Consider the following 22,898-nt stretch of genomic DNA (forward strand, 5'->3'; position numbering starts at 1 on the left):
ATTCAGCCAGAGCATTTGGGCATATTGTATGAAACACCAAAACTTTTATGTTTCATTTCAGCCCGCACCAACGATTGTCCCACAGAGACTCATTGGATAGAAGATCCATAGGCCATGGTAGTGCAGGACGCACTTGAGAGCGTTCGCCCTCCGTTCACGCTTCTCATAGCCGAAAATCGCCTCGGCACACATCTAGGAGGGCTACTCCTCCGCTTATATTCAACCTCCCTAGAGACAAGGCTTGCTGGGTCTGTGGAAATCAGGCCCTTCCGGGAATTTCTTCTGTAAGATATGTTTCCTAGAAGCGGCAGGGGACGAGGAGAAGGAGAAACAAGAGTCTATGGACACTGTGAAAAGATTGAGAATTCAATTCAGGAATTAGCCTCATCGCATGATTTAATTACTCCCTCTGTAAGTAAAGCCTCGGTGGACACTGAAGCCATGCTACATTCTCTGCAGGCAGACGCACGTTCTAGCTCTGAGGAGGACAAGGATACAGCAGAAGAAAGCTGTTCTTCTTTCGATTTTAGCTTAATCGACCCTTTTATAGTTGCAGTAAAGGATGTGATTCAATGGGAGGAGGCACCGAAACTCCCAGCCAAATCTAGGAAATGCTTCCCACATTTGAAGAAAAAATCCTCAACTTTTCCACTTATGGAAGAAATAAAAGAAGAGACCGCAAGCTTTATCCCCTATCAGAATCAGATGTGCAGTTATTTGACTCCATGCCGACAGTAGACGCCTCTATCATGAGGCTAGCGAGAAATGCAACACTGCCTTTGGAAGACGCAGTTTCTTTCAGGGATGTGCTAGATCGCAAGATCGACTCAGGCCTAAAAAAAAAGCATGTCAGGCTGCAGGGGGAGCCCGTAAATCCGTGGTAGCCTTAACTTCCTCTTGGGCGGCTTTGGCACGAGTCTCTCCAGAAACTATATGCCGGTCATCTTTTACCACCTTCATGTTGCGCTATAGTCTAGATCCAGCACTTCCCGCGACTTTGGGAAAAAGGCTCTACAGTTGTCTGTTTTGTAATCTAAATTAAATAAGATTTTTTTGCAGCAACCCTCCCTGTGAGCGAGTTATTTACCATGTATATGCTGCCATGGAGGCACCAGGAAAACGGAAAATTAAATACTTACCTTTCCGTAATTTTCCTTTCTTGGTGCCTATTCATGGCAGCATACGCCCTCCCTTTTAATAATCCTTCATGTTTGAGACTAGTTACAAGAATGACGTGAGGGGGGGGGGGGCTGACTCTTTCTTTTATAGAGTTAAATTGGTCCTGTGGGTTGATTGGGGGCGGAGCATCTAACCATGTGTATGCTGCCGTGGATAGGCACCAGGAAAGGAAAATTATGAAACGGTAAGTATTAAATTTTCCATTTTAAAGCATCACCTATAGATAGTTAAATCAAATAAGTTTGTCACCATTGCACAGGTGTGCGCTATTTTTAAACGTGACGTCTGTTATCTATTTACTCAGTATAACATCGTCTTTTATACTTTACCAAAACATTGGGTTATGTATTGTGTTTTGCGTTTGAAAAATCACTGCGCAAATACCGTTTAACACAAAAAATAGCAAAACCCTACATTTTATTCTCTAGGGCATTTGCTTTAAAAAAATGTAGTTTGGGGGTCGTAACTAATTTTCTAGAAAAAAATACTGTTTTTTACATGTAAACAAGTGTCAGAAAAAGGCCTAGAGGTCAAGCAGTTAACTTACAAAAATGTGGTTTGCTTTTCTAAGACATTGCAAAATAATAACATTTATTACACACCATATAAAACTTTATTTGTACTTTACAAAGTTATAGTAAGCAGTTGGTAAAAGTCCCTACATGCTTCTATATGTATGTCCATTTTCTTAACTGGGGGCCTTGTCCATCTTTAGATCTAAAGGATGAAAGAAAATGTAGTTTTATAAACAGAAAATGAGTAAATACAAATAAAAAGTAAACAATCTCAGCTGTCAAATAATGGCAGATATTTGAAGCACAATTTCCCCACAATTACATGACCTTGAGCCAATCTCCCACTGACCTTAGCCTCCTGGGTCGTGTCACATATCCCAGGGCCCAGGGGTGATGTCATCCAGGGTAGCTCCAAACAGGCAATCTCCTTAAAAAGCAGACCAGTCAAGGCCTAATTTGAAGTCTGATCCGCAGACCAGCACTTTAGCCAAAGTATGCGCCGGAGGACCACTGCCGAAACCGACAATATGCGAGCAGTGTCCAGCGCAGCATCGCAAACAAATTGCAGCCCCTGCACCAGCTGGTCCAACAGCTCCGCAAAGGCAGGAGGGACTTGTCTTTCTCCAGGTCACGGCGTAGTAACTTAGCCCATTCAGTCAATGTTTGCGTGACAAGAAGCTGCGTCCTCCATTTTTAGGGTCTCACACACAGAAACAACTAGGACGTACACCTGTGCCTTATCTTGCATGGCAGTGGAGGTAGAAATGTCATCCTCGCTATCAGAGGAGACAGGTAGCGGACCAGCAGGGAAACCCGCATCTGCGGTGACTGAATCAGACTCAGAACCTGAGACATCAGATGAGGCAGGGGTAGGCGGAGGGCATTTCTTAGCACCTCACCCTTTAAAGGACACCTCTACCCAGGACACAAACCCTTCCAGGACTGCCAAAATTGCATCTATAGATAGCTGGAGTCCGGAGGGCCCTGCGGCTTCCCCGAGGGGGTCAGGTGGGGACACAAGGTCTGTAGGGTCCATGTTGCACCAGGGAAACCTGTCAGCAAAGGCTGAAAAAAGTCCCACCGCGCTACAGCCCCCCCCCCCCCCCGAAGGTTAGGCACGCTCACTGGAGACCCTCAGCAGAGAGAGAGAGAAAGAGAGCCCCAGACTCACTGTACCCAGATGCAGCAGGAGGTCCAGAACGTCTGCACAGCACGTGTCAGCAGCAGCTCGATCCAAAAAGGAAGGATCTGAGAAATAGCCCTGGGTATAGAGAGGGGCTCCACCCACAAAAAAACACCTCCAGGAACTCCCATTCTGATTCCTATAGAGAGAACCAAAGCAAAATGGCCGCGCAAGGTGTACCAAGATGGCTGCCGATCTCCTACGCACATCAGGCTATAAGAAAATAGCCCTACCTGCAGAGCAGCTGAGGACCCTCGTTGGGACCCCCCAGACTCCAAAACCGGATGGATCGGCAGGTGGGCCCTGGAGGAACAGGTATAGACCCCCCCCGCATGATTGTTCGTCTGGCGCCGGTGGCGCAATCCCCCGCCCCCACATCCGGCCCGGAGTGTGGTCCCAGCTCCCCGGGAGAAGGCACAATAGCCCCCAGTGTGAGGTGGGGGGCAGGTAGAAGAGGGGGTGCGTGACAAGACAGAGGGAAACCCGGGAATTCGAGGGTCTGACAGTCCCAAGGAGGGGCCTGCAACCACCCCAAAGTCCGCCAGGGGAAGAAGGGGGAACATTTACCCACCATACTGGAACAGGTGGGCGCCATCTCCTGACAGAACCCCTCTCTGCCGAAGTGGGGGGCTGTCGGCCAAAAAGGACCGCTGCGACTTGGGCCTAGAACCAGCCGTATACGACCTGGCGAAACATTTAACGTCCAGTGGGACTATGTCCCGGTCGACACAGCGTGGAGCTAAGGTCTGCGAGCGCTCGCTGGCCGGCTGGGGTGACCACTGGATCTATACATCTAGCCCATTGCCCAGATCCGGCATAGTTGCTTGTAGATCTCACAGGAAAAAAATCCGGAGAAAAAGCTAACAAAAAAGAATGATCTAGAAAAAAACTTTGCCAGGGCCAGAGATCCCAGCAAGGAACTAGGTCCTTACTCCTAACTAGGCAGATTAAAACTGATATCCTATGCAGGAGTGAGAGGGTATACCCCCTGGGACTGCCCATAGGCATAGCCAGAACTCCTGTAAGGGCAGTATAACCCTACTGATATTCATCAAAGACTGCGTCCGTCAATGAACGATAAAGTTTTTTTTTTTCCCCGCACAGTAGTAACTAAAAAACCTAAGGCCTTGTTCACACAGGCCTTATGTGTACTACACGTGAAAGCCCCATTCAAGTTAATTGGCTGCACAGACACAGCTGCTGCTCCCAATTTGACATCCATGTGGGTGTGTATCCCTAAATGCAGACAGTATGAGTTCGGGGGACACACACCTGCACCCACACAGATGCCAAATTGGAAGCAGCATGTCTGTGCAGCAACTGCATGCCAACTGACATAAATGGAACAGCCTGCAGACGACTAGGTATGCTTAAGTATCATATAGTTACATATAGTTAGTCTGGTTGAAAAAAACCCCATCTAGTTCAACCAATAAAAGGGAAAAAAAAATCATACAATCCTATACCTACAGTTGATTCAGAAAAAGACAAAAAAACCCAGCAAAGCATGATCCAGTTTGCTCCAGCAGGGGAAAATAATCCATCCTGATTCCCCCAGGAGGCAATCTGATATTCCCTGGATCATTTTTACCTATAAATGTTAGTATCCAGTAATATTGTATACATTTAACATTTAGGAAAGGATCCTGGCTTTTTTTAAATGAATGTTTTCCTGAGCTGGCCAGTATTGAGGCCTAAAGCTCTAAAAAAAAAGAAAGAAAAAAAATATAAAATAATAATGTCCTTTCATACTGTATTTACCTGACAAAATATTTTTCAAAATGTTATTTTTAGGTATTTGATTCCTCTAAGTGGTGCAATTAAGGCATTATTTAGGAGAACTAAACATCCCGGGCGTATAATGACTACTGTGGTGTCTCCATTATTTCAGCAGCTGTGCGTTTGTACAGCTTGGATGGGGAGGGACATAAAATGTGGACTTGGAGCTAAAATCTGTAGACACAATACAACAGAGCAGGCATTGTGTCCTTCAGGCAGCTCCTTTCACTGTTCTCTTCCTTACTGTCACTAATAAGTAAGAAGATAAAATGAGAGCGCTCTCTGAAATGCTGCCAGATTCATAGGAAATTACCATAAGTAGCTTTCCCTTCCTTTGTCACTGAAACAGGCTTCATTTTGTGAAGGACCTAACACAAGGCGGGATTCTGTGCTTTGCGTGTCATAGAGTTACATTCTGTACTAGCTTTCTCTTTCCGCAATGGGAAACTTAGGGATTCTGCTACAATAGCTTTGTATTTTCATGATCGTTTAACGGTCCTGTGTCACCTGTCCTAGAAGTAAAAAAGAAAGAGTTGAAGGTCCATGAGAGACACAAGCAAAATGGGAAGTTCTTCTTTTAGATGTCTGGTATGGCTAAAAAAAAATAATGATGGATTGTGACTGGTTGCTTTGCACTTTCTGCCAGTTTATATAAATCAGGCACAGGGACAATGTGGTTAGCACTGTTGTCTTGCAGTGTGGTCCTTGGTTTGAGTCCTGGCTCACACTGGTGCGATGTGGGGAAACCCTGCGATTCAGTGCCGGTTCCCACATCAGAATTGCACAGTGGTTCACACTGAGAGCTGCAAACTGCTGGGGGTGTCAATGTAAAGTTAATGACACTCCCAGATAGGTTCGCAGATCACAGTGCGAACTGTGAAATGATGCAGGAACTGGATCGCAAAGGTGTGAACACCCATGAAATCCGATTCCAGTGCGGACCAAAAAAAGGGTCCTGCACCATTTTGGTGCGAATGTAATGCGATTTCAACAATAGTTTGTATGACTGATATCGCATCGCACAGACATCGCATGTGATCTGCACAGCAATGCATCACACTAGTCTTGAATCTCACCAAGGACCCTAGCGGAATGGAGTTTCTATGTTCTCCCCATGTGTGCTGTTTTTTTTTTCCCTCAACCCAACAACATACTGGTAGGTTAACTGGCTTCAGACTGGTCCTAGAAGAATGTATGTGTCTAATTGTATGACTCTAGCGGTCTATGTCTCCACTGGGGTGATTAAACCTATTTGTCCTAATGAACATTGCCGTTGGGACTATCAGTAATGTGCAACGTAAAATTTTAAACTCTCTTGAAAAGGAATAAAAAAATGACAAAAAATATAAAAACAAACATTTTTGGCTTTAAAGACCAACTCCAGAAGCTTGAAAATGACCCCTTGAAATGGGGCTGCCTCAACATGGCAAGAGTTAATTACTCGTGTAGCACCCTCTGAGGAAGGTGCTAGAGAAAGAGACTATAGTTTTGGATCCTTTCTGCTTACCAGAAGGATTGCCAGGTAAATCTATATTGTTTTCTGCCTACCAGAGAGCAGAAGCTGCTAGTGAGGTCTACTGGGGTGCAGCTCAGTTTGTCTGAAGTGTTTCACACTGGTCCAATAGGGAGGCATATTGTACAGTGGGAGGAAACCTGACAAATAAGTGCGCAGGCATTTAGTACAGCCCTGGTGATTGGCAGAGGAAAGTGCATATATGCATGCTGGGATACTGTATAAATGCCACATGTGCTCGGGGGCTTTTAGCTGGAGAGCTAACCCCCCGGAGGAGGGGGGCTGCCTCCTCCTCTGTAGAAGTTGCCATGCAGCCTCAGGTGGTCAACCTGAGGGCCTAAAAAATAGAGAGGAACTGAACCCGGAGGTCCTGCACAGCGGACTGGAAGAGATACACTGGAAAGGTTCTGATTCTGCATACAGTGAGTACAGGATTCTAGGACAATATTCCCCCAGACAATATCCCCCCGGACAATATCCCCTCTGGACAACATCCCCCCTGGACAATATCCCCGTAGACAATATCGCCCCTCTAACCCTAAGCCTATGTCCAGGGGGGTGTTTTCTGGGGGGATGTTGTCCTGGGGGAATATTATCCGGGGGGATGTTGTCCTGGGGGAATATTATCCGAGGGGATGTTGTCCCGGGGGGATTATGTCCAGGGGGATGTTTTCCGGGGGGATATTGTCCCGGGGGATATTGCCCGGATACCGAGTACAGATTTGTGTAAAGGGGCCTGTCCTAAGGGGGGCCATCCCTTCAGCTAGAAGTGGACGGGTGTCAGTAAAGGGGATGCTAGAGAGAATCCTGAAAATAATGTAGTTCATCAAGTCTGTTGCTAGAGAAAGAGCAAGGAGACCTAACCCTTTCCATTCACGTAAGAAGTAAACGGGGTTTGTGGTAATCCGTAATGGGCCTCAGAAATGCCGGAGCAGATGATATACCTAGCCACACAGTATTGTGTATATTAGCACAACTTATGGGCTAGAAAGAAGCATTGAGTAGCCGTTGGGTAAGGATACGAAATTGAAAAAACAAAAATTGTGGGGGTGGTCCAGAATGGAGCCGTCCCACAGAAAACCAACTAAGGATACTCAAGCAATGAAGTAGTGCAAAAAAGTAAATTTTATTGAGGCACTTATGCCTGTGAAAGTGAAAATAGGACAAAATGCAGGGCAATGGAGAGACACACTGCAATGACACTGTTTAAAAACATAAAATAAAAAGTGGCACTGAACACATATGAAAATAGGACTGGAGCATGTCAGATATTACATGAGAATATACCGAGATATTAGCTGAAATTGCTGATACACCTTTCCATTCACGTGGCTGTATTGTCAAAGCAGTGTGACTGCTTCCACAAGTAACCTGGTGAGGCCAAGTGAGAGATGTCCTTATGAACTGTAAATAGTTCCAGTTGGAGTATCCCATTATTCCCTTCTCACATCCAAGTTCCACAATAAATACAAAAAACCAACACCCCTGGACTGTTTATTGGGCAACGAGCAATTGGGAGTAAGGATGAATGAGTGAACTGTACCCTAAGTGACTGTCTGCAGGTAATCAGAAGAGGCCCAACAAGTCATCATACAGCAAGCCCTACGGAGAAAGTGCTACACTTGGTTAATCTAGGAGAGACTAAAAGTTATTTTACTTACCTGATTTTTTACTTGCCTAGAAGATGGCACTCCCCCATGTGGCGAGGGACTGTTGTGACATCCAGTCCAGGGCTATGGACTTTGTTTGCATGGGTCTTGATGATGTAAGGACTTTAGACCACTATAGCATGAAAGAGAAGATGCTACTGGGATCAGCCTAGCAGCACAGAGGAACAGATGATTGGATAATAAAAACTACTTTAACAAGTCCCCTAGACCTAAATGCGCAAATAATCCTCGCAGTGCAGGTGCAGCCCCCCTGAAAGGGATCATTTTAAGTTTCCCCCAGTTAGGCTTTAATCTAAACTCGAAGTAAAAACAGCCCTACTATATACTGTATACTAAAATAATTTTAGCAACCTTTTTTTCATAATTCTATCCCCTTATTTTCCTCTGGTGACATTAAAAACTAAAGGTGTGTATAGGGCATGTAACAAACTCACCACATCTATTCCCTAAGTGATGACTTACTAACTAGTGTAGTCAGGGGTAGAGAAGTTTCCAGAAGATAAAAGGAAATTCTAAAACTCACTTATTTTATACATCACCCACCTGTCTCTGCGTATTTGACTTCTTTTAAAAACAATCCATCAGGTGGAGCTATTAGATTTCTTGAGAAGATCATTTGTTCACCAGTCTCCAAATGAAATCGAATTTGTTGTGGTGTGAGAAGGCCAAGACCCCCTGCAACTAAAGCACTAGTCATTCTTCGCACCTGAAAAAAAGGAATCGGCTTTCTGCTTTTTAACAAAGAAACGCAATAACTGAATTTACAACAAAAAAACATGCATTTAAAGTGTATCAGAGCCCAAGAAAAAAAATCTAATATATTGTAGTTCATCAGTCCTTAGATGTTGTGTCTGCATTCGTTTTTTTTTTTTTCAGTCACTTTTATTCTGATGTTTTCCCAGTGATCTTGCTAGTAACACATTTCTTGTCCTGGTGCGACAACACTCACTCACACTACTGGATCTATGGAGGAGCCACATATTGCCTTAGAACAGGACTACAGGGCAGCGGGTACCTCCCCAAACTCCTATTCCTCATAACAAAGGGGAAAGGTGTTCTGGATTCCACAGACTGTCCAGAGACAGACAATTTTCCCCTCAATGATAAAAGATTGTGTTTTAGAGGTCAGGAGTAAATTGGACAAAAAGGGAACTGAGGCAGAAGGAGGCTACTACTGTATCTTCCCATAGACCCACATGCAGAAGTGGACAGCCAGACAGCTTCTGGATTGAAGCACTGAAAACTGAGATTGGAGAGTCGGATGTTTCTCTTGAGATTTGTCCAGGAGCAGACCCAGATACTCCAAGTGATCTATTGGTTTTAGCTCTGATTTATAAAGGGTTCAGGATCCACCTAAACCTCTGTAAAATCTGACAGTCAGAGATATGTTGTTCTTCAGAGCTCTTGCTGACTGTTCCCTGAACAATAGGTTGTCCAAGTACTCTACAATGGGGATACCCCAAAAGTGCAACAGAGCCAACACTGGATCCAGCACCTTGGTTAGAACCCAAGGACATGAACTGGTAGTGCAGTGGCCCTACAGCAAAACCCTGAAAGTGTTGTTAAACTGGAAAGGCAGGCATAAATGTACATATTCAAGGCTTTGAGCCCCAAGATGGGGCAAATGCCTCCTTTCCATTTTGGAAAAGTGAATAAATGAAACCCCTGAAACTGTTCTGCTGAGATTGGGGCTATAGCACCTAGGCATGAGAAGGCCTGATAGAGATCTGCTTGCAGTAGAAGACAGCATGACATTAGGCTGCAGATGTTGGCACTATCCGTAGGCACAAGCAGCCCCCAACCTATTAGTAGAGCCTGCTGGGAGCATTCTCATCATGGCTCAGGAGAAAAGGCAGGGCTCCATGTACTCATGAAACTTGGACAGCTGTAACAGGTGAGGCTCTGCAACTGGTGGGTCAGATGGCCAGAGCTAACCAAAAACATCATAGGCAGGCAGCTGGAATGAATTGAAGATCACAATTCCACATGGCTTATTACAGGAAAGTTGCAGAGAGATGTTTCCTTTATGCTGTATGGCAGTTAAAGAGAGCATGGATCATGCGAGTGATACTCTATCCTGCATAATGCCATGAGCGCTCTGTCCCACAGTATGGCATAATTAAAGGCACTTGCGCAAATTATAAATAAAATGTAAATATATAAAAGCCTGAAGCTGTCACCTGTGTGTCACTCCAAAATAATAAAGGGGAAAAAAAAGAGGTAAAGCGCTATCACTCATATGTATTAAACCAATGAAAATGAAACATAATGTCCTTTTGTATACAGTGATAATAAAAAGTTTGTAGACACCGATGAAAACCTCCACCATGCGTATTGAGCCCTTAATGTGCTCTTAAAAAATCTTGCAACTGTGCCACCACATATCACCAAACTCCATGTTAAATTTACACTCCCCATCGATCCAGTGACCTTTATATTACTAAAGGTCTATAATGCGCTTATAGACCTTTATTAATATAAAGGTCACTGTCCCACAGTGTTAACCCCTTTCATGGCAAAACTGGAGGAAGCTGGGGAATAGAACTCGGTGACCAATAAAAACAAGGGAGCTCCTGGAGTTCAATCCAACTGGCCTATTCACTGAGTTCACAGAAACAGGGCAAGTGCAGAGACAATGCCATTGTCTCCACACCTGGAAAGTGCTGTGCTGCTAACTTAATTAGAACACAGTGTGGAAAGTGTTGCACTCAGAACCCAGTGACTGAATATCACTTCCAGGCTCAGCCCACAACTTCCAGTCCAGCTGGGTCTGTAAGCTGTATGTTGTATGGTTGAATGGAGGATCACATAAGATAGCTGCAAATGAGGAGGGGATTCTCCAGCTGTGGTGTAGAGAAGAGCCTAGACAAAAGCAAAAAAAAGAAAATAAAAGATTGCTAGAAAAAAAAAAAAAAACACAGGTTCCTCTTAGGACAATATCAAGAAACTAAGGCAGGGTGGTAATAGCAGGGGTTATCCTGAGCCTGGCTTTTTGTTTACCAGTGTCCAGTCCTCCTTTAGATGGCAGCATACACAAAGGTTTAAGACTTCCTGTATTCCTCAATGTATGAGAAATATACACTATATTACTAAAAGTATTGGGACGCCTGCCTGTACAGGCACATGAACTTTAATGGCATCCCAGTCTTAGTCCGTAGGGTTCAATATCGAGTTGGCCCACCCTTTGCAGCTTTAACAGTTTCAACTCTTCTGAGAAGGCTGTTCACAAGATTTAGTAGTGTGTCTATGGAAATGTTTGACCATTCTGCCAGAAGCGCATTTGTGAGGTCAGACACTGATGTTGGAGAGAAGGCCTGACTGGTAGTCTCCACTCTAATTCATCCCAAAGGTGTTCTGTTTGGTTGAGCTCAAGACTCTGTGCCGGCCAGTCAAGTTCTTCCACCCCGAATTCGCTCATCCATGTCTTTTTGGACCATGCTTTGTGCACTGGTGCACAGTCATGTTGGAACAAGAAGGGGCCCTCCCCAAGAAAAAACCAGAGCAGCTGTGACATTTCAATTATGGCCTTGTTGGAAGAGCATAGAGACACACTGCTTTGGGGAAGTCTCACCAATCGACTTTTCAACAGAACAGACACAAGAAGTTGGTAGGTTGTTCAACACAACTGTGTCCACCTAAAACTGAATTTTCTTTGGGTGGAGATAAACACCCTCCACCCCACAGATACTCACCTTGCCAGTGTTCCCCGGCTGGAGTCAGATGCTAAAGGGGGGTGGTGGCGTCATTTTCTCAGACATGCAACAGTGCTCTGGCCTAGAGATAGGCTCTTGGACCCCACACATGGGAGGATGTCATTTGCTCCACCACACCTAGAAGTCTATTCTTGAAATCTTCTTTGCATGCTGCCCATCCCTGACGTGACAGCACTAGTTATTTTATGTGTAGGTACAGAATACTGCAATATGAGCGGGCGGGGAGGTATGAATGTGTGTCATATACACAAAAGTGGTGAGATTTTCAGCAAGGAGCACAGACAGGAGCAATGAGTATAGTGACCAGAAGCGGCTAAATGTACAGTGCAAGGAGGGAACACAGAAATGTTTTCAAGTTTACGAAAAACCCAAGAACAAAACTGTAATATATAACAGTTCAACTGTCCTTAGATGTGGTGGCTGCGTCAGATTTATTTTTTATTTTTATCTTGTGATTCGGTCACTAACACACTTCCTGTCCTAGGGTAACAATGCTTACTCACCATACTGTATCAATGGAGCAGCAGCATTGTCACCCTAGAATATGGAAAATTGTTGCCCATGCTTACTGTAATTTTCCTTTCCTGGAGGCTCATCAAAATAACCTCACAACAGAACACCAGGGTGGGAAATCCTAGGCTGACATGATAAGCCTTGAGGAAAGGAAAATTAGAGTAAGTATGGGAAACAATTTTCCATATTCCTGGGGCTAATCATGACAGCCTACAATAAGTATATAGTAAGCATGAAAAAAAAAAAAAAAAAAAAGAAGGGCGAGACCATAATCCTAATATATATATAAAATAACATTTGAGCTGTCTGAATGCAAAAAGAGCTGTATTAATAGATCACAAAGAGAGAGCAGTAAACTGCCCAAAGAATGGGAAGGCCCATACATCAGGTCCAGTTGGTAATGGCAGATGAAAATATTAGGGAAATTCCAGCTGGCAGCCCTACAGACCACTTCCACCAGAACATTGGTGTAACCTGCCCACAAAGGTAATGTTGACCTTGTTGAATATGCACAAACATTTCCAGTGGGGAAAGGCCTACAGCTACATAAGCCCGCCTGGTGGTCTAGACTATCCAAGAGGAAAGAATTCTAGACGGGGCTGATTGACCCTTTTTTCAGGACCTGCTGGCTAAATGAACAAGATAGCCTCTAATCTGAACCCTCTTGTTCTCTGCAGATCTGTGCCAATTACCTGAAACACTGCCACTCTAGACCAATCTTTCTGCCCTTAAACTAAGACAACAAAGGCAGCACTACTTCCAATTCAGATAAAAAGGTGAAGCGACCTTGGGACAGCTGTATCCTTACATTACGGCCGTTGAGCAGTGGCGCAGAGGCTAATAATGCCTTCTGTGACACCATCAATTCCAGACGATGAATAAGGAACTGCTCCCCATCTTTGGACAACCGGATTCTGCACTCACTAACCTCTTAGGCTCATGTCAGAAGTACATTTGTGCTCAAAAGTTTGCATACCCTGGAAAAAATCATGACATTTTGGTATTGATATCAAAATTTGACTGATAATGCCATTATTTAAGGATAGTGATCATAGCTCTTTATTATCACATCGTTGTTTGGTTCCTTTTTAAAATCATAATAACAGAAATCACCCACATACAGTGGGTACGGAAAGTATTCAGACCCCCTTAAATTTTTCACTCTTTGTTATATTGCAGCCATTTCCTAAAATCATTTAAGTTCATTCTTCTTCCTCGTGAATGTACACATAGCACCCCATACTGACAGAAAAACACAGAATTGTTGACATTGTTGCAGATTTATTAAAAAAGAAAAACTGAAATATCACATGGTCCTAAGTATTCAGACCCTTTGCTGTGACACTCATATATTTAACTCAGGTGCTTTCCATTTCTTCTGATCATCCTTGAGATGGTTCTACACCTTCATTTGAGTCCAGCTGTGTTTGATTATACTGATTGGACTTGATTAGGAAAGCCACACACCTGTCTATATAAGACCTTCCAGATCACAATGCATGTCAGAGCAAATGAGAATCATGAGGTCAAAGGAACTGCCTGAAGAGCTCAGAGACAGAATTGTGGCAAGGCACAGATCTGGCCAAGGTTACAAAAAGATTTCTGCTGCACTTAAGGTTCCTAAGAGCACAGTGGCCTCCATAATCCTCAAATGGAAGACGTTTGGGACGACCAGAACCCTTCCTAGAGCTGGCCGTCCGGCCAAACTGAGATATCGGGGGAGAAGAGCCTTGGTGAGAGAGGAAAAGAAGAACCCAAAGATCACTGTGGCTGAGCTTCAGAGATGCAGTCAGGAGATGGGAGAAAGTTGTAGAAAGTCAACCATCACTGCAGCCCTCCACCAGTCGGGGCTTTATGGCAGAGTGGCCCGACGGAAGCCTCTCCTCAGTGTAAGACACATGAAAGCCCGCATGGAGTTTGCTAAAAAAAAACACCTGAAGGACTCCAAGATGGTTAGAAATAAGATTCTCTGGTCTGATGAGACCAAAATAGAACTTTTTGGCCTTAATTCTAAGCGGTATGTGTGGAGAAAACCAGGCACTGCTCATCACCTGTCCAATACAGTCCCAACAGTGAAGCATGGTGGTGGCAGCATCATGCTGTGGGGGTGTTTTTCAGCTGCAGGGACAGGACGACTGGTTGCAATCGAGGGAAAGATGAATGCGGCCAAGTACAGGGATATCCTGGACAAAAACCTTCTCCAGAGTGCTCTGGACCTCAGACTGGGCCAAAGGTTTACCTTCCAACAAGACAATGACCCTAAGCACACAGCTAAAATAACGAAGGAGTGGCTTCACAACAACTCCGTGACTGTTCTTGAATGGCCCAGCCAGAGCCCTGACTTAAACCCAATTGAGCATCTCTGGAGAGACCTAAAAATGGCTGTCCACCAATGTTTACCATCCAACCTGACAGAACTGGAGAGGATCTGCAAGGAGGAATGGCAGAGGATCCCCAAATCCAGGTGTGAAAGACTTGTTGCATCTTTCCCAAAAAGACTCCTGGCTGTATTAGATCAAAAGGGGGCTTCTACTAAATACTGAGCAAAGGGTCTGAATACTTAGGACCATGTGATATTTCAGTTTTTCTTTTTTAATAAATCTGCAACAATGTCAATAATTCTGTGTTTTTCTGTCAGTATGGGGTGCTATGTGTACATTCATGAGGAAGAAGAATGAACTTAAATGATTTTAGCAAATGGCTGCAATATAACAAAGAGTGAAAAATTTAAGGGGGTCTGAATACTTTCCGTACCCACTGTAGCTTTTGTTTAGCCTTGGTACAGACACACAAGGAGACACACACACAAGTTAAAATGGCAATTAAAGGTTAATTTCCAACATTTATGGTTTTTTAAATTGTAATTAGTGTCTGTGTATAAATAGTCAAGTTTTTTAGCGCTCACGCGGATGCACTGAGCAGGATAGATACTGAGCTATGGGGAGCAGAAAAGAACTGTCAAAAGACCTGCATAACAAGGTAATGGAACTTTATAAAGATGGGAAAGGTTTTAAAAAGATATCCAAAGCCTTGAATATGCCAGTCAGTACTGTTCAATCACTTATTAAGAAGTAGAAAATTTGAGTATCTCTTGATACGAAGCCAAGGTCAGGTAGACCAAGAAAGCCACAACTGGCAAACAAATTGTTTGGGATACAAGGAAAAACCCACAGGTAACCTCAAGGGAAATACAGACTGCTATGGAAAAAGACGGTGTGGTTGTTTCAAGGAGCACAATACAACAATACTTGAACAAAAATGAGCTGCATGGTCTATTTGCCAAAAAAAGCCTTTACTGCGCCAAAGCCCGATTACAATATGCCCGACAACACCTTGACATGCCTCACAGCTTCTGGCACTAAGTGACGAGACCAAAATAGAGCTTTATGGTTACAACCATAAGCGTTATGTTTGGAGAGGGGTCAACAAGACCCAAAAATACCATGCCCACTGTGAAGCACGGTGGTGGCTCACAGATGTTCTGGGGGGGGTGTAAGCTCTAAAGGCATAGGAAATCTTGTGAAAATTGATGGCAAGATGAATGCAGCAGGTTATCAGAAAATACTAGCAGACAATTTGCATTCTTCTGCAGGAAAGCTGCGCATGGGACACTCTTGGATCTTCCAGTACAACAGTAACTCTAAGCACAAGGCCAAGTTGACCCTCCAGTGGTTACAGCAAAAAAGGTGAAGGCCCTGGAGTGGCTATTACATTCTCTTGACCTAAATATCATTGACTTATGGGAAGATCTCAAACGTGTGGTTCATGCAAGACGACCAGAGACTTTGCATGACCTGGAAGCATTTTGCCACAATGAATGGGCAGCTATACCACCTACAAGAATTTGGGGCCTCATAGACAACTATTACAAAAGGCTGCATGCTCTCATTGATGCTAAAGGGGGCAATACACAATATTAAGAACTAAGAGTGTGCAGACTTTTGAACAGGGGTAATTGTATTTGTTTACTTGTTGCCATGTTTTGCTTTATGATTGTGCCATTCTGTTATGACCTACAGTTAAATATTAACCCCATAAATAAAAGAAATGTGTTTTGCCTGCTCACTTATGTTTTTTAAAAAAAATGGTACATACTGTACAGTATATTTCCAATCTCCCAAGGGTTTGCAAACTTTTGAGCACAACTGCAAGTCTGCTCACTCCTGTGATTGAAAGCGGCAGCCCTTGATTAAGGTTGTCTGGTTTTGTCTATCCACCAAGTCAAAGCCTGCCTGTCAAATCGGGGAAAGACTATCTGCTGGCACACAGACCTCTTTTTCCACTGCTGGAGGAAAGCAAACTGGAGGTGTCTGATGCCATTGAGCCCAGGCTACTGTGGGGATTGCTGCGTTCAACAACCCCCAAGACCCCGATACAATATTTTGCTGGCAGTGAATGAGTTGTCTTCAGAGCTCGAATAGTTGAGATCAAAAGGGATATCTTCCTCTGAGGAAGGAACACATTCCCCTCTACTGTGTTGAATGTTACGCTGAGATATTCCAACCTCTGAGAAGGGGCTAACTGGCTTTTGTTGAATTGTATTCCCCAACCAAATCTCTGAAGTTCTTGCCTGATGAGTCAACAAAACTTTCTTCGATTCTGCCAGAAGCAGGACATCATCCAGATAATAGACAATCCTTAAGTTCTCCAAGCAGAGGGGAGCGACTGCCACCAGAAGGAATTCAGAGAACGTCCGGGGGGGCTGAACTGAGGCCAAAGGGGAGACACACTAACTGGTACTGAGCTTCCTGAACCACATGAATAGGGACATGGAGATATGCATCTGACAAGTCTGTGGACAGCGTCTAGTCCAATGGCTGGACCACTGATATAAGAGTCAGAAGCGATTCCATCTGAAATCTTGCTGGCTTGAGGAACGGGTTCAAATATTTTAGATCCAGCACTGGCCAGAATTTCCCCAAAGCCTTCTTCACCAAAAATATAGGAGATTAGCCCCATTCACCATTCTGGTCTTCGGGTACCTGGACTGTCACTCCTGCATCCAACAGACCTCAAAAGCAGGCCTCCAATGAAAGCCGCTACTTCCTCACAGGGAAGGTGAGTTCTTACAAAATGGTTTCCTTGGAGGATGGTGCTCTCACTCTAGCCGGTACCCGCTTCTTCCTACAGACACAACTCAAGGGTCCTGAATCTGCCCAAACTCAAGAGAAGAGAGACAATCTTTCTCCTATTTGTGGAATCTGGGTGGGCTGACCTTTAGAAGGACATGTACACAGCTTTAGAGCCCTGGGAAGACTTGGGCTTTTGAACCATGCTTGCAGGCTGAGGAAACTCACCAGGGCAGCCACAGATATTCCAGGTTGGTAATCTCTTCAGTCTCAGGAGCGTTCTCTTGACCTAAACCATGGAACGAAAAAGCTGCTGTCTCTTTTTCCACTGTAGCAGGATCAGTCGTGATTTTCCGCCCATTACTCAAGGGATGGCCTTCTTCTGAAGTCTTGCTAAATAAGACTTTTCAAACATAAGGAACTGAGCACATTCCCTTCAGTCCAATGTTTAAGCGACAGAGCTCTCTTGGCCACCACAGAATGCGCCATCACTACTCTGCCTGACAACCAAATGAAGTCCACCACTGGCGACGTCAGCCCTGCCATTTAAAAAAAAAAAAAAAAAATCTTGCTTACTCTCCATCTCCTCTCCTGCCAACACCAAAACCCTCATAATTCTGGCTACCAACATTCAGACTCCTTTAGGCTTAAAGCTGCCCCTCCCATGAGGTAAACTTTTTTCGGTTTTGCCTCCAATCCCCGTCCATCAAATCTTGGAATGCCACTGAATCATCAAGAGGTTATGTCACATGTCGCGCCAGCCTCTGAAGAGATGTGTCCACCTTTGGTGCATTGTTCCATATGTCTGAGACCTCAGAATGGAAAGGGTAGAGCTTTGAGGTCCTTATCTGGAGGATTTTCTTTTTGTCAGGGCTAGAAAATTCTTCCTCCATTAATTCCCTAATCCTATACAAAATGGGAAAGTTATGCAGCACCTTCTTATAATTTCCTTATTTTACATGAAGGTTGAGATGGCTTCCGTTTCCAGAGGATCGCCTGTTTCTGCACATGCTCCAGGGAAGGTGAAACATTTTGGGTCTCTGTTAAGGCACTTGGCTCCTTTGAGGTAAATGTCTTTGTTGAGACCTCTTTAAGGCTCTCTGCTACTGCCTAATGGATGTATTCATTGACCCGCTGGGACTTCACAACCCCAGCGTCCAGTTGCCATGAAAAAGCAATTACATTCCATTGGAAGTGATATAATTGCAGCTGGAAGTTCTGCTGTGGCCATTTTACTGCAGGGTAGACAGGGAATCAATGCTCACTGGAAAAACTGAACCCCACCAGACACATATCGGAGAGGGGGAACCACACTACCACCCACGAGGACCCTCAATTGCACCATTTAGGCAGCTTTCACAAACCCAGGCACCAAGCCACACCTGCAATGGAGTGTTTACCTCCAGCCAGAAGTCCTCCACCTGGAAAGTCTGAAAAGACAGGAAAGGTAGGGAATCTTCATACGCTTCATACTACATATGTTTTGGAGGCATGAGCAGAATGAAGAGTCATCCAGTGGATGAAAGATCCCTGTCTTGCAGATAACCATTGGAGCTAAACAATACTGAATTGAAAGCTCCGTGGTGAAGCTGGTTTCCTGCAGGGTAGCAGGACCACAAGACATTCAATAGCATTTTGCCTTTATTACATTAGTCAAAAGACAAGGTCATTCTATTTTTAGATCTGAGACATAATAATGGCAGGCTTTCCTTCTTATACCAAGTAAAAAAAACGGAATTTTTGTAAAATCTTACCTGTAAAATTCCTTTCTCTGAGTCCTCCGACAGTCGCCACCATCTTCATAATCGTCACAATGGGGGTATTAGACTTTGCTCCGAAGGAGTAGCTAGGCAACAGAATATGTCAATATAAAGGCTTTTAACATATCCCACCCACAGGGGGTGGTCCCCTCAGTCAATACCCTCCTACTTCCTGTATCCATACTTCAGTTTCAGTGGAATAGCAGTAGAGTATACAACCAAACCCCAGAAGAGGGGCGGGGGCGGCGACTGTCGGAGGACTCAGAGAAAGGAATTTTACAGGTAAGATTTTACAAAAATTCAGTTTTCTCTTACGTCCTCCGACAGTCGCCGCCATCTTCATATTCGTCACAATGGGGACATCCCAAAGCAGTGCAAACATGAGGGGTGGGAAACGCAGCCGCGCCTAAAGGCAACGCAGTCTCCACATCAGAGAAAGGAACCTTACCAAAGGAAGGAAACCAGCTGGGCACAGTAGAAAAAAACTTGCTCAACAGAAGCAATGACCCAGGAAAAACAAATAACCTAGGGATAACAACATGTATCCCAAACAGCCAAGGAGCCCATACAAAGAGCTCTAAGGAACTGCCGCACTAAGAACCTTGCGGCCAAAGGAAGCATCTGCCGATGCCTGAACATCCACTCTGTAGAATTTTGTGAAAGTGTGCACGGTCGACCAAGTCGCCGCCTTACACACCTGGGCCACAGAAGCCCCATGCCGACAGGCCCAAGACGTACTCAGCGATCTCGTAGAGTGCGCCTTCACAGGCACAGGGGGAACCTTCCCCTTCAAAGCATAGGCCTGTTCAACAGTCTGTCTGATCCATTTGGCGATGGTAGAGGCCAACGCAGCCATGCCCTTCCGAGGTCCCTCAGGAAGGACAAACAAGGAATCCGACTTGCGGAAAGATTCAGTCGATTTCAGGTAAACCCTAATCGCCCGAACAACATCCAAGGAATGCAGCTCCACCTCCTTCGGATGTGTGGGCTTCGCGCAGAGCGAAGGCAGGACATTGTCCTCATTGATGTGAAACTCCGAAACTCTCTTCGGAAGAAAAGAAGGGTTAGGTCGCAAGACCACCTTATCCAGATGAATGACCAGATACGGAGACTTGCAGGACAAAGCTGCCAGCTCCGAAACCCTACGAGCCGAAGTGATCGCCACCAAAAAAGCGACTTTTTTGGACAACATGGGCAACGAGATCTTCCTGATCCGTTCAAAGGGAGCATGTTGTAGCACGGACAGAACAAGATTCAAGTCCCAAGGGGGTAAAGGATCCCTCCTAGGAGGGACCAGATGTCGCACCCCTTGAACAAAGGTACTAACCAAAGAGTTAGACGCCACAGGACGTTGAAAGAGAACGGCCAGCCCAGATACCTGACCCTTGACTGTAGCCAGCGCCAGACGCTGGTCGACACCCGTCTGAAGGAAGGACAACACCCTAGACACAGAGTATGTGCGAGGTGAAAACCCCCTGGACTCACACCAGGCAAAATAGGCCTTCCAAACACGGTGATATACCTTCCCCGAGGAAGACTTCCTCGCGTTAATCAAAGTGTGTATGACCTCCGGAGAAAGACCCCTATCTTTCAGGACCTCAGTCTCAACAGCCAGGCCGTCAAAGCCAGCGACTGTAAAGCAGGATGGAATATCGGCCCTTGAGACAGGAGATCTTCTCGAAGAGGCAGACGCCAAGGAGCGTCGACCGTAAGGTTCACGAGGTCCGCGTACCAGGGCCGGCGAGGCCAGTCCGGTGCCACAAGAATCACTGTGTGTGGTTCTGAGTACAACCTGCGAAGGAACCTGGGCAGCAATTGAATCGGCGGGAACGCATAGAGTAGCCGATACTGATGCCACGGGCTACCAACGCGTCTGACGCGTCTGCCCGAGGATCGCGCGTTCTTGCCACGAACCTTTTCACCTTGTTGTTCAGACGAGACGCGAACAGGTCCACATCCGGGAGACCCCACTTCGCGCACAACATCCGGAAGACATCCGGGTGGAGAGACCATTCCCCCTGATCCAGGGTCTGGCGGCTCAAGTAATCCGCCTGCCAGTTCTCCACCCCCGGAATGTGCACCGCCGATATCGCCGGGACATGAGTCTCGGCCCAAGAAAGAATGGCGGCCACTTCCCGAGCCGCTCGGGCACTCCTGGTGCCCCCTTGGTGATTGACATAAGCCACCGCCGTGGCATTGTCCGTCTGCACCCGAACCGGACAGCCGCGCAACCTGTCCGTCCAACGTTGAAGGCAGAGATTTATCGCACGCAACTCCAGAATGTTGATTGGAAGGGAGGATTCCTCCTCCGACCAAGTACCCTGGGCGGACAGAATGCCCAGAACACCACCCCAGCCCGACAGGCTGGCATCCGTGGTGATCACCGTCCACGAGATAGGACGAAAAGACTTTCCCCCCGACACCGCCGGGGACTGGAGCCACCACAGAAGATCTCTTCTGGTGCGAAGGCTCAACGAAATCTGGATATCCAGAGATTGCGGACGCCCGTCCCACCTGGACAGGATCTCCGCTTGGAGACTCCTCGTGTGGAACTGGGCGAAGGGAATCGCCTCGAAAGCCGAGACCATCAGTCCCAGACACCGCATGCACTTCCGCAGGGAAGAGCACGGAACGTCCCTGAGGGACTGGACTTCTCCCTGAAGAATCTTGATCTTGTCGTCCGGCAGGAAGACCTTCGCCTGGACCGAGTCCAGGATCATCCCCAAATAGGGAAGACGAACCGACGGACACAGCGTCGACTTTGGATAATTTATCGTCCAACCAAACTCCTGTAGAGTCTGCACCGTGACGGATAGGTCCGTCTCCAGACCCTGGCTGGTCGCAGACCGAACCAGAATATCGTCCAGATACCCCAGGACAGAAATGCCCTGGGCCCTTAACAAGGCCAGCAGAGGTGCAAGCACCTTGGTGAAAACCCGCGGAGCCGAAGCGAGGCCAAAAGGTAACGCCACGAATTGGTAGTGATCCTCCGCAATGGCGAATCGAAGGTACCTCTGGTGACCCTCGAAAATCGGGATGTGAAGGTACGCATCCTTCAAGTCGATGGAGGCCATGAATTCCCCCGGAACCAGGGCAGCCACCACCGACCGCAGAGATTCCATGCGGAACTTGCGAACCCGCACAAAGCGGTTCAGAGCCTTTAAGTCCAGAATTGGACGTACCTTGCCCTCCTTCCTGGGCACGGTGAACAGATTGGAATAGAACCCCCGAAATCTGTCCCGATGAGGCACCGGAACCACCACTCCCTGAGCCCTCAGGTCCCGCACCGCTAGGTGCAGATCCCGCAAACGCTCCGGAGACAGTTGAAGATTTGAGGGAAAAAATCTGCTCTCCGGCCAAGAAAGAAACTCGATCTTGTAACCAGATCGAACGATTTCCTGAACCCACCTGTCCCGAACACGGGTCAGCCATGGTTGTGGAAAACCGAGCAAGCGTCCCCCCACCCCAGAACCGGGTGAGGGCGCCCCTTCAGGCCGCACTGTTGTGGGCAGCGGATCCGGACTGGCCGGACTTCTGCTTACCTGTCCACGGCTTCTTTTGGGAGCCCTGACCTTTAACCGGCTTGCCCTTATAATGCGGCCGAAAGGCACGAAAGGACCCCTGAGAGGGCCGAAAGGAAGCATGCTTCTTACCAGGAGCCGCCTTAGCCTTTTGGGACTGGGGCAAGAGCGTACTCTTACCCCCTGTGATCCCCTTTATCAGAGTATCCAAGGATTCACCAAAAAGGCGAGAACCGTCATAAGGTAAATTGGCTAAGGTCTTGCGCGAAGATTGGTCCACCGACCAACACTTTAACCAAACGGCGAGACAGCACCGCCACACCGTGTACCCGTGCGGCCAACGGGACCATATCCAAGTCCGCATCGCACATATACATGACACCCTGATGGATTTGATCCACCATGTCCAATGTCGCCTGTGGGGCGGAATCAGCCACCAAAACGCGTCTAAGTACCTGCGTCCAACTCGCGACCGCCTGGGCC

At 46.2% G+C, this 22,898-nt stretch overlaps 1 protein-coding gene across 1 annotated transcript in view; it reads right to left on the reverse strand.

Moving 5' to 3' along the window:
* Window positions 1-1,784: 1,784 nt before the first annotated feature.
* The window catches only part of PUSL1 (pseudouridine synthase like 1), a 159,098-nt gene continuing 137,984 nt past the window's right edge, over window positions 1,785-22,898 (reverse strand). The window contains exons 7-8 of the mRNA XM_082273557.1: window positions 8,383-8,545; window positions 1,785-1,896 (exon numbers count right to left, since the gene is read on the reverse strand). Coding sequence (XP_082129683.1) covers window positions 1,868-1,896; window positions 8,383-8,545 — 192 coding nt within the window. The 3' untranslated portion in view covers window positions 1,785-1,867. The remainder of the gene's footprint in view (window positions 1,897-8,382; window positions 8,546-22,898) is intronic.

Source organism: Pelophylax lessonae (assembly GCF_965119305.1).
Source record: "Pelophylax lessonae genome assembly, chromosome: 12".
In the NCBI taxonomy this organism is placed as follows: Eukaryota; Metazoa; Chordata; class Amphibia; order Anura; family Ranidae; genus Pelophylax; species Pelophylax lessonae.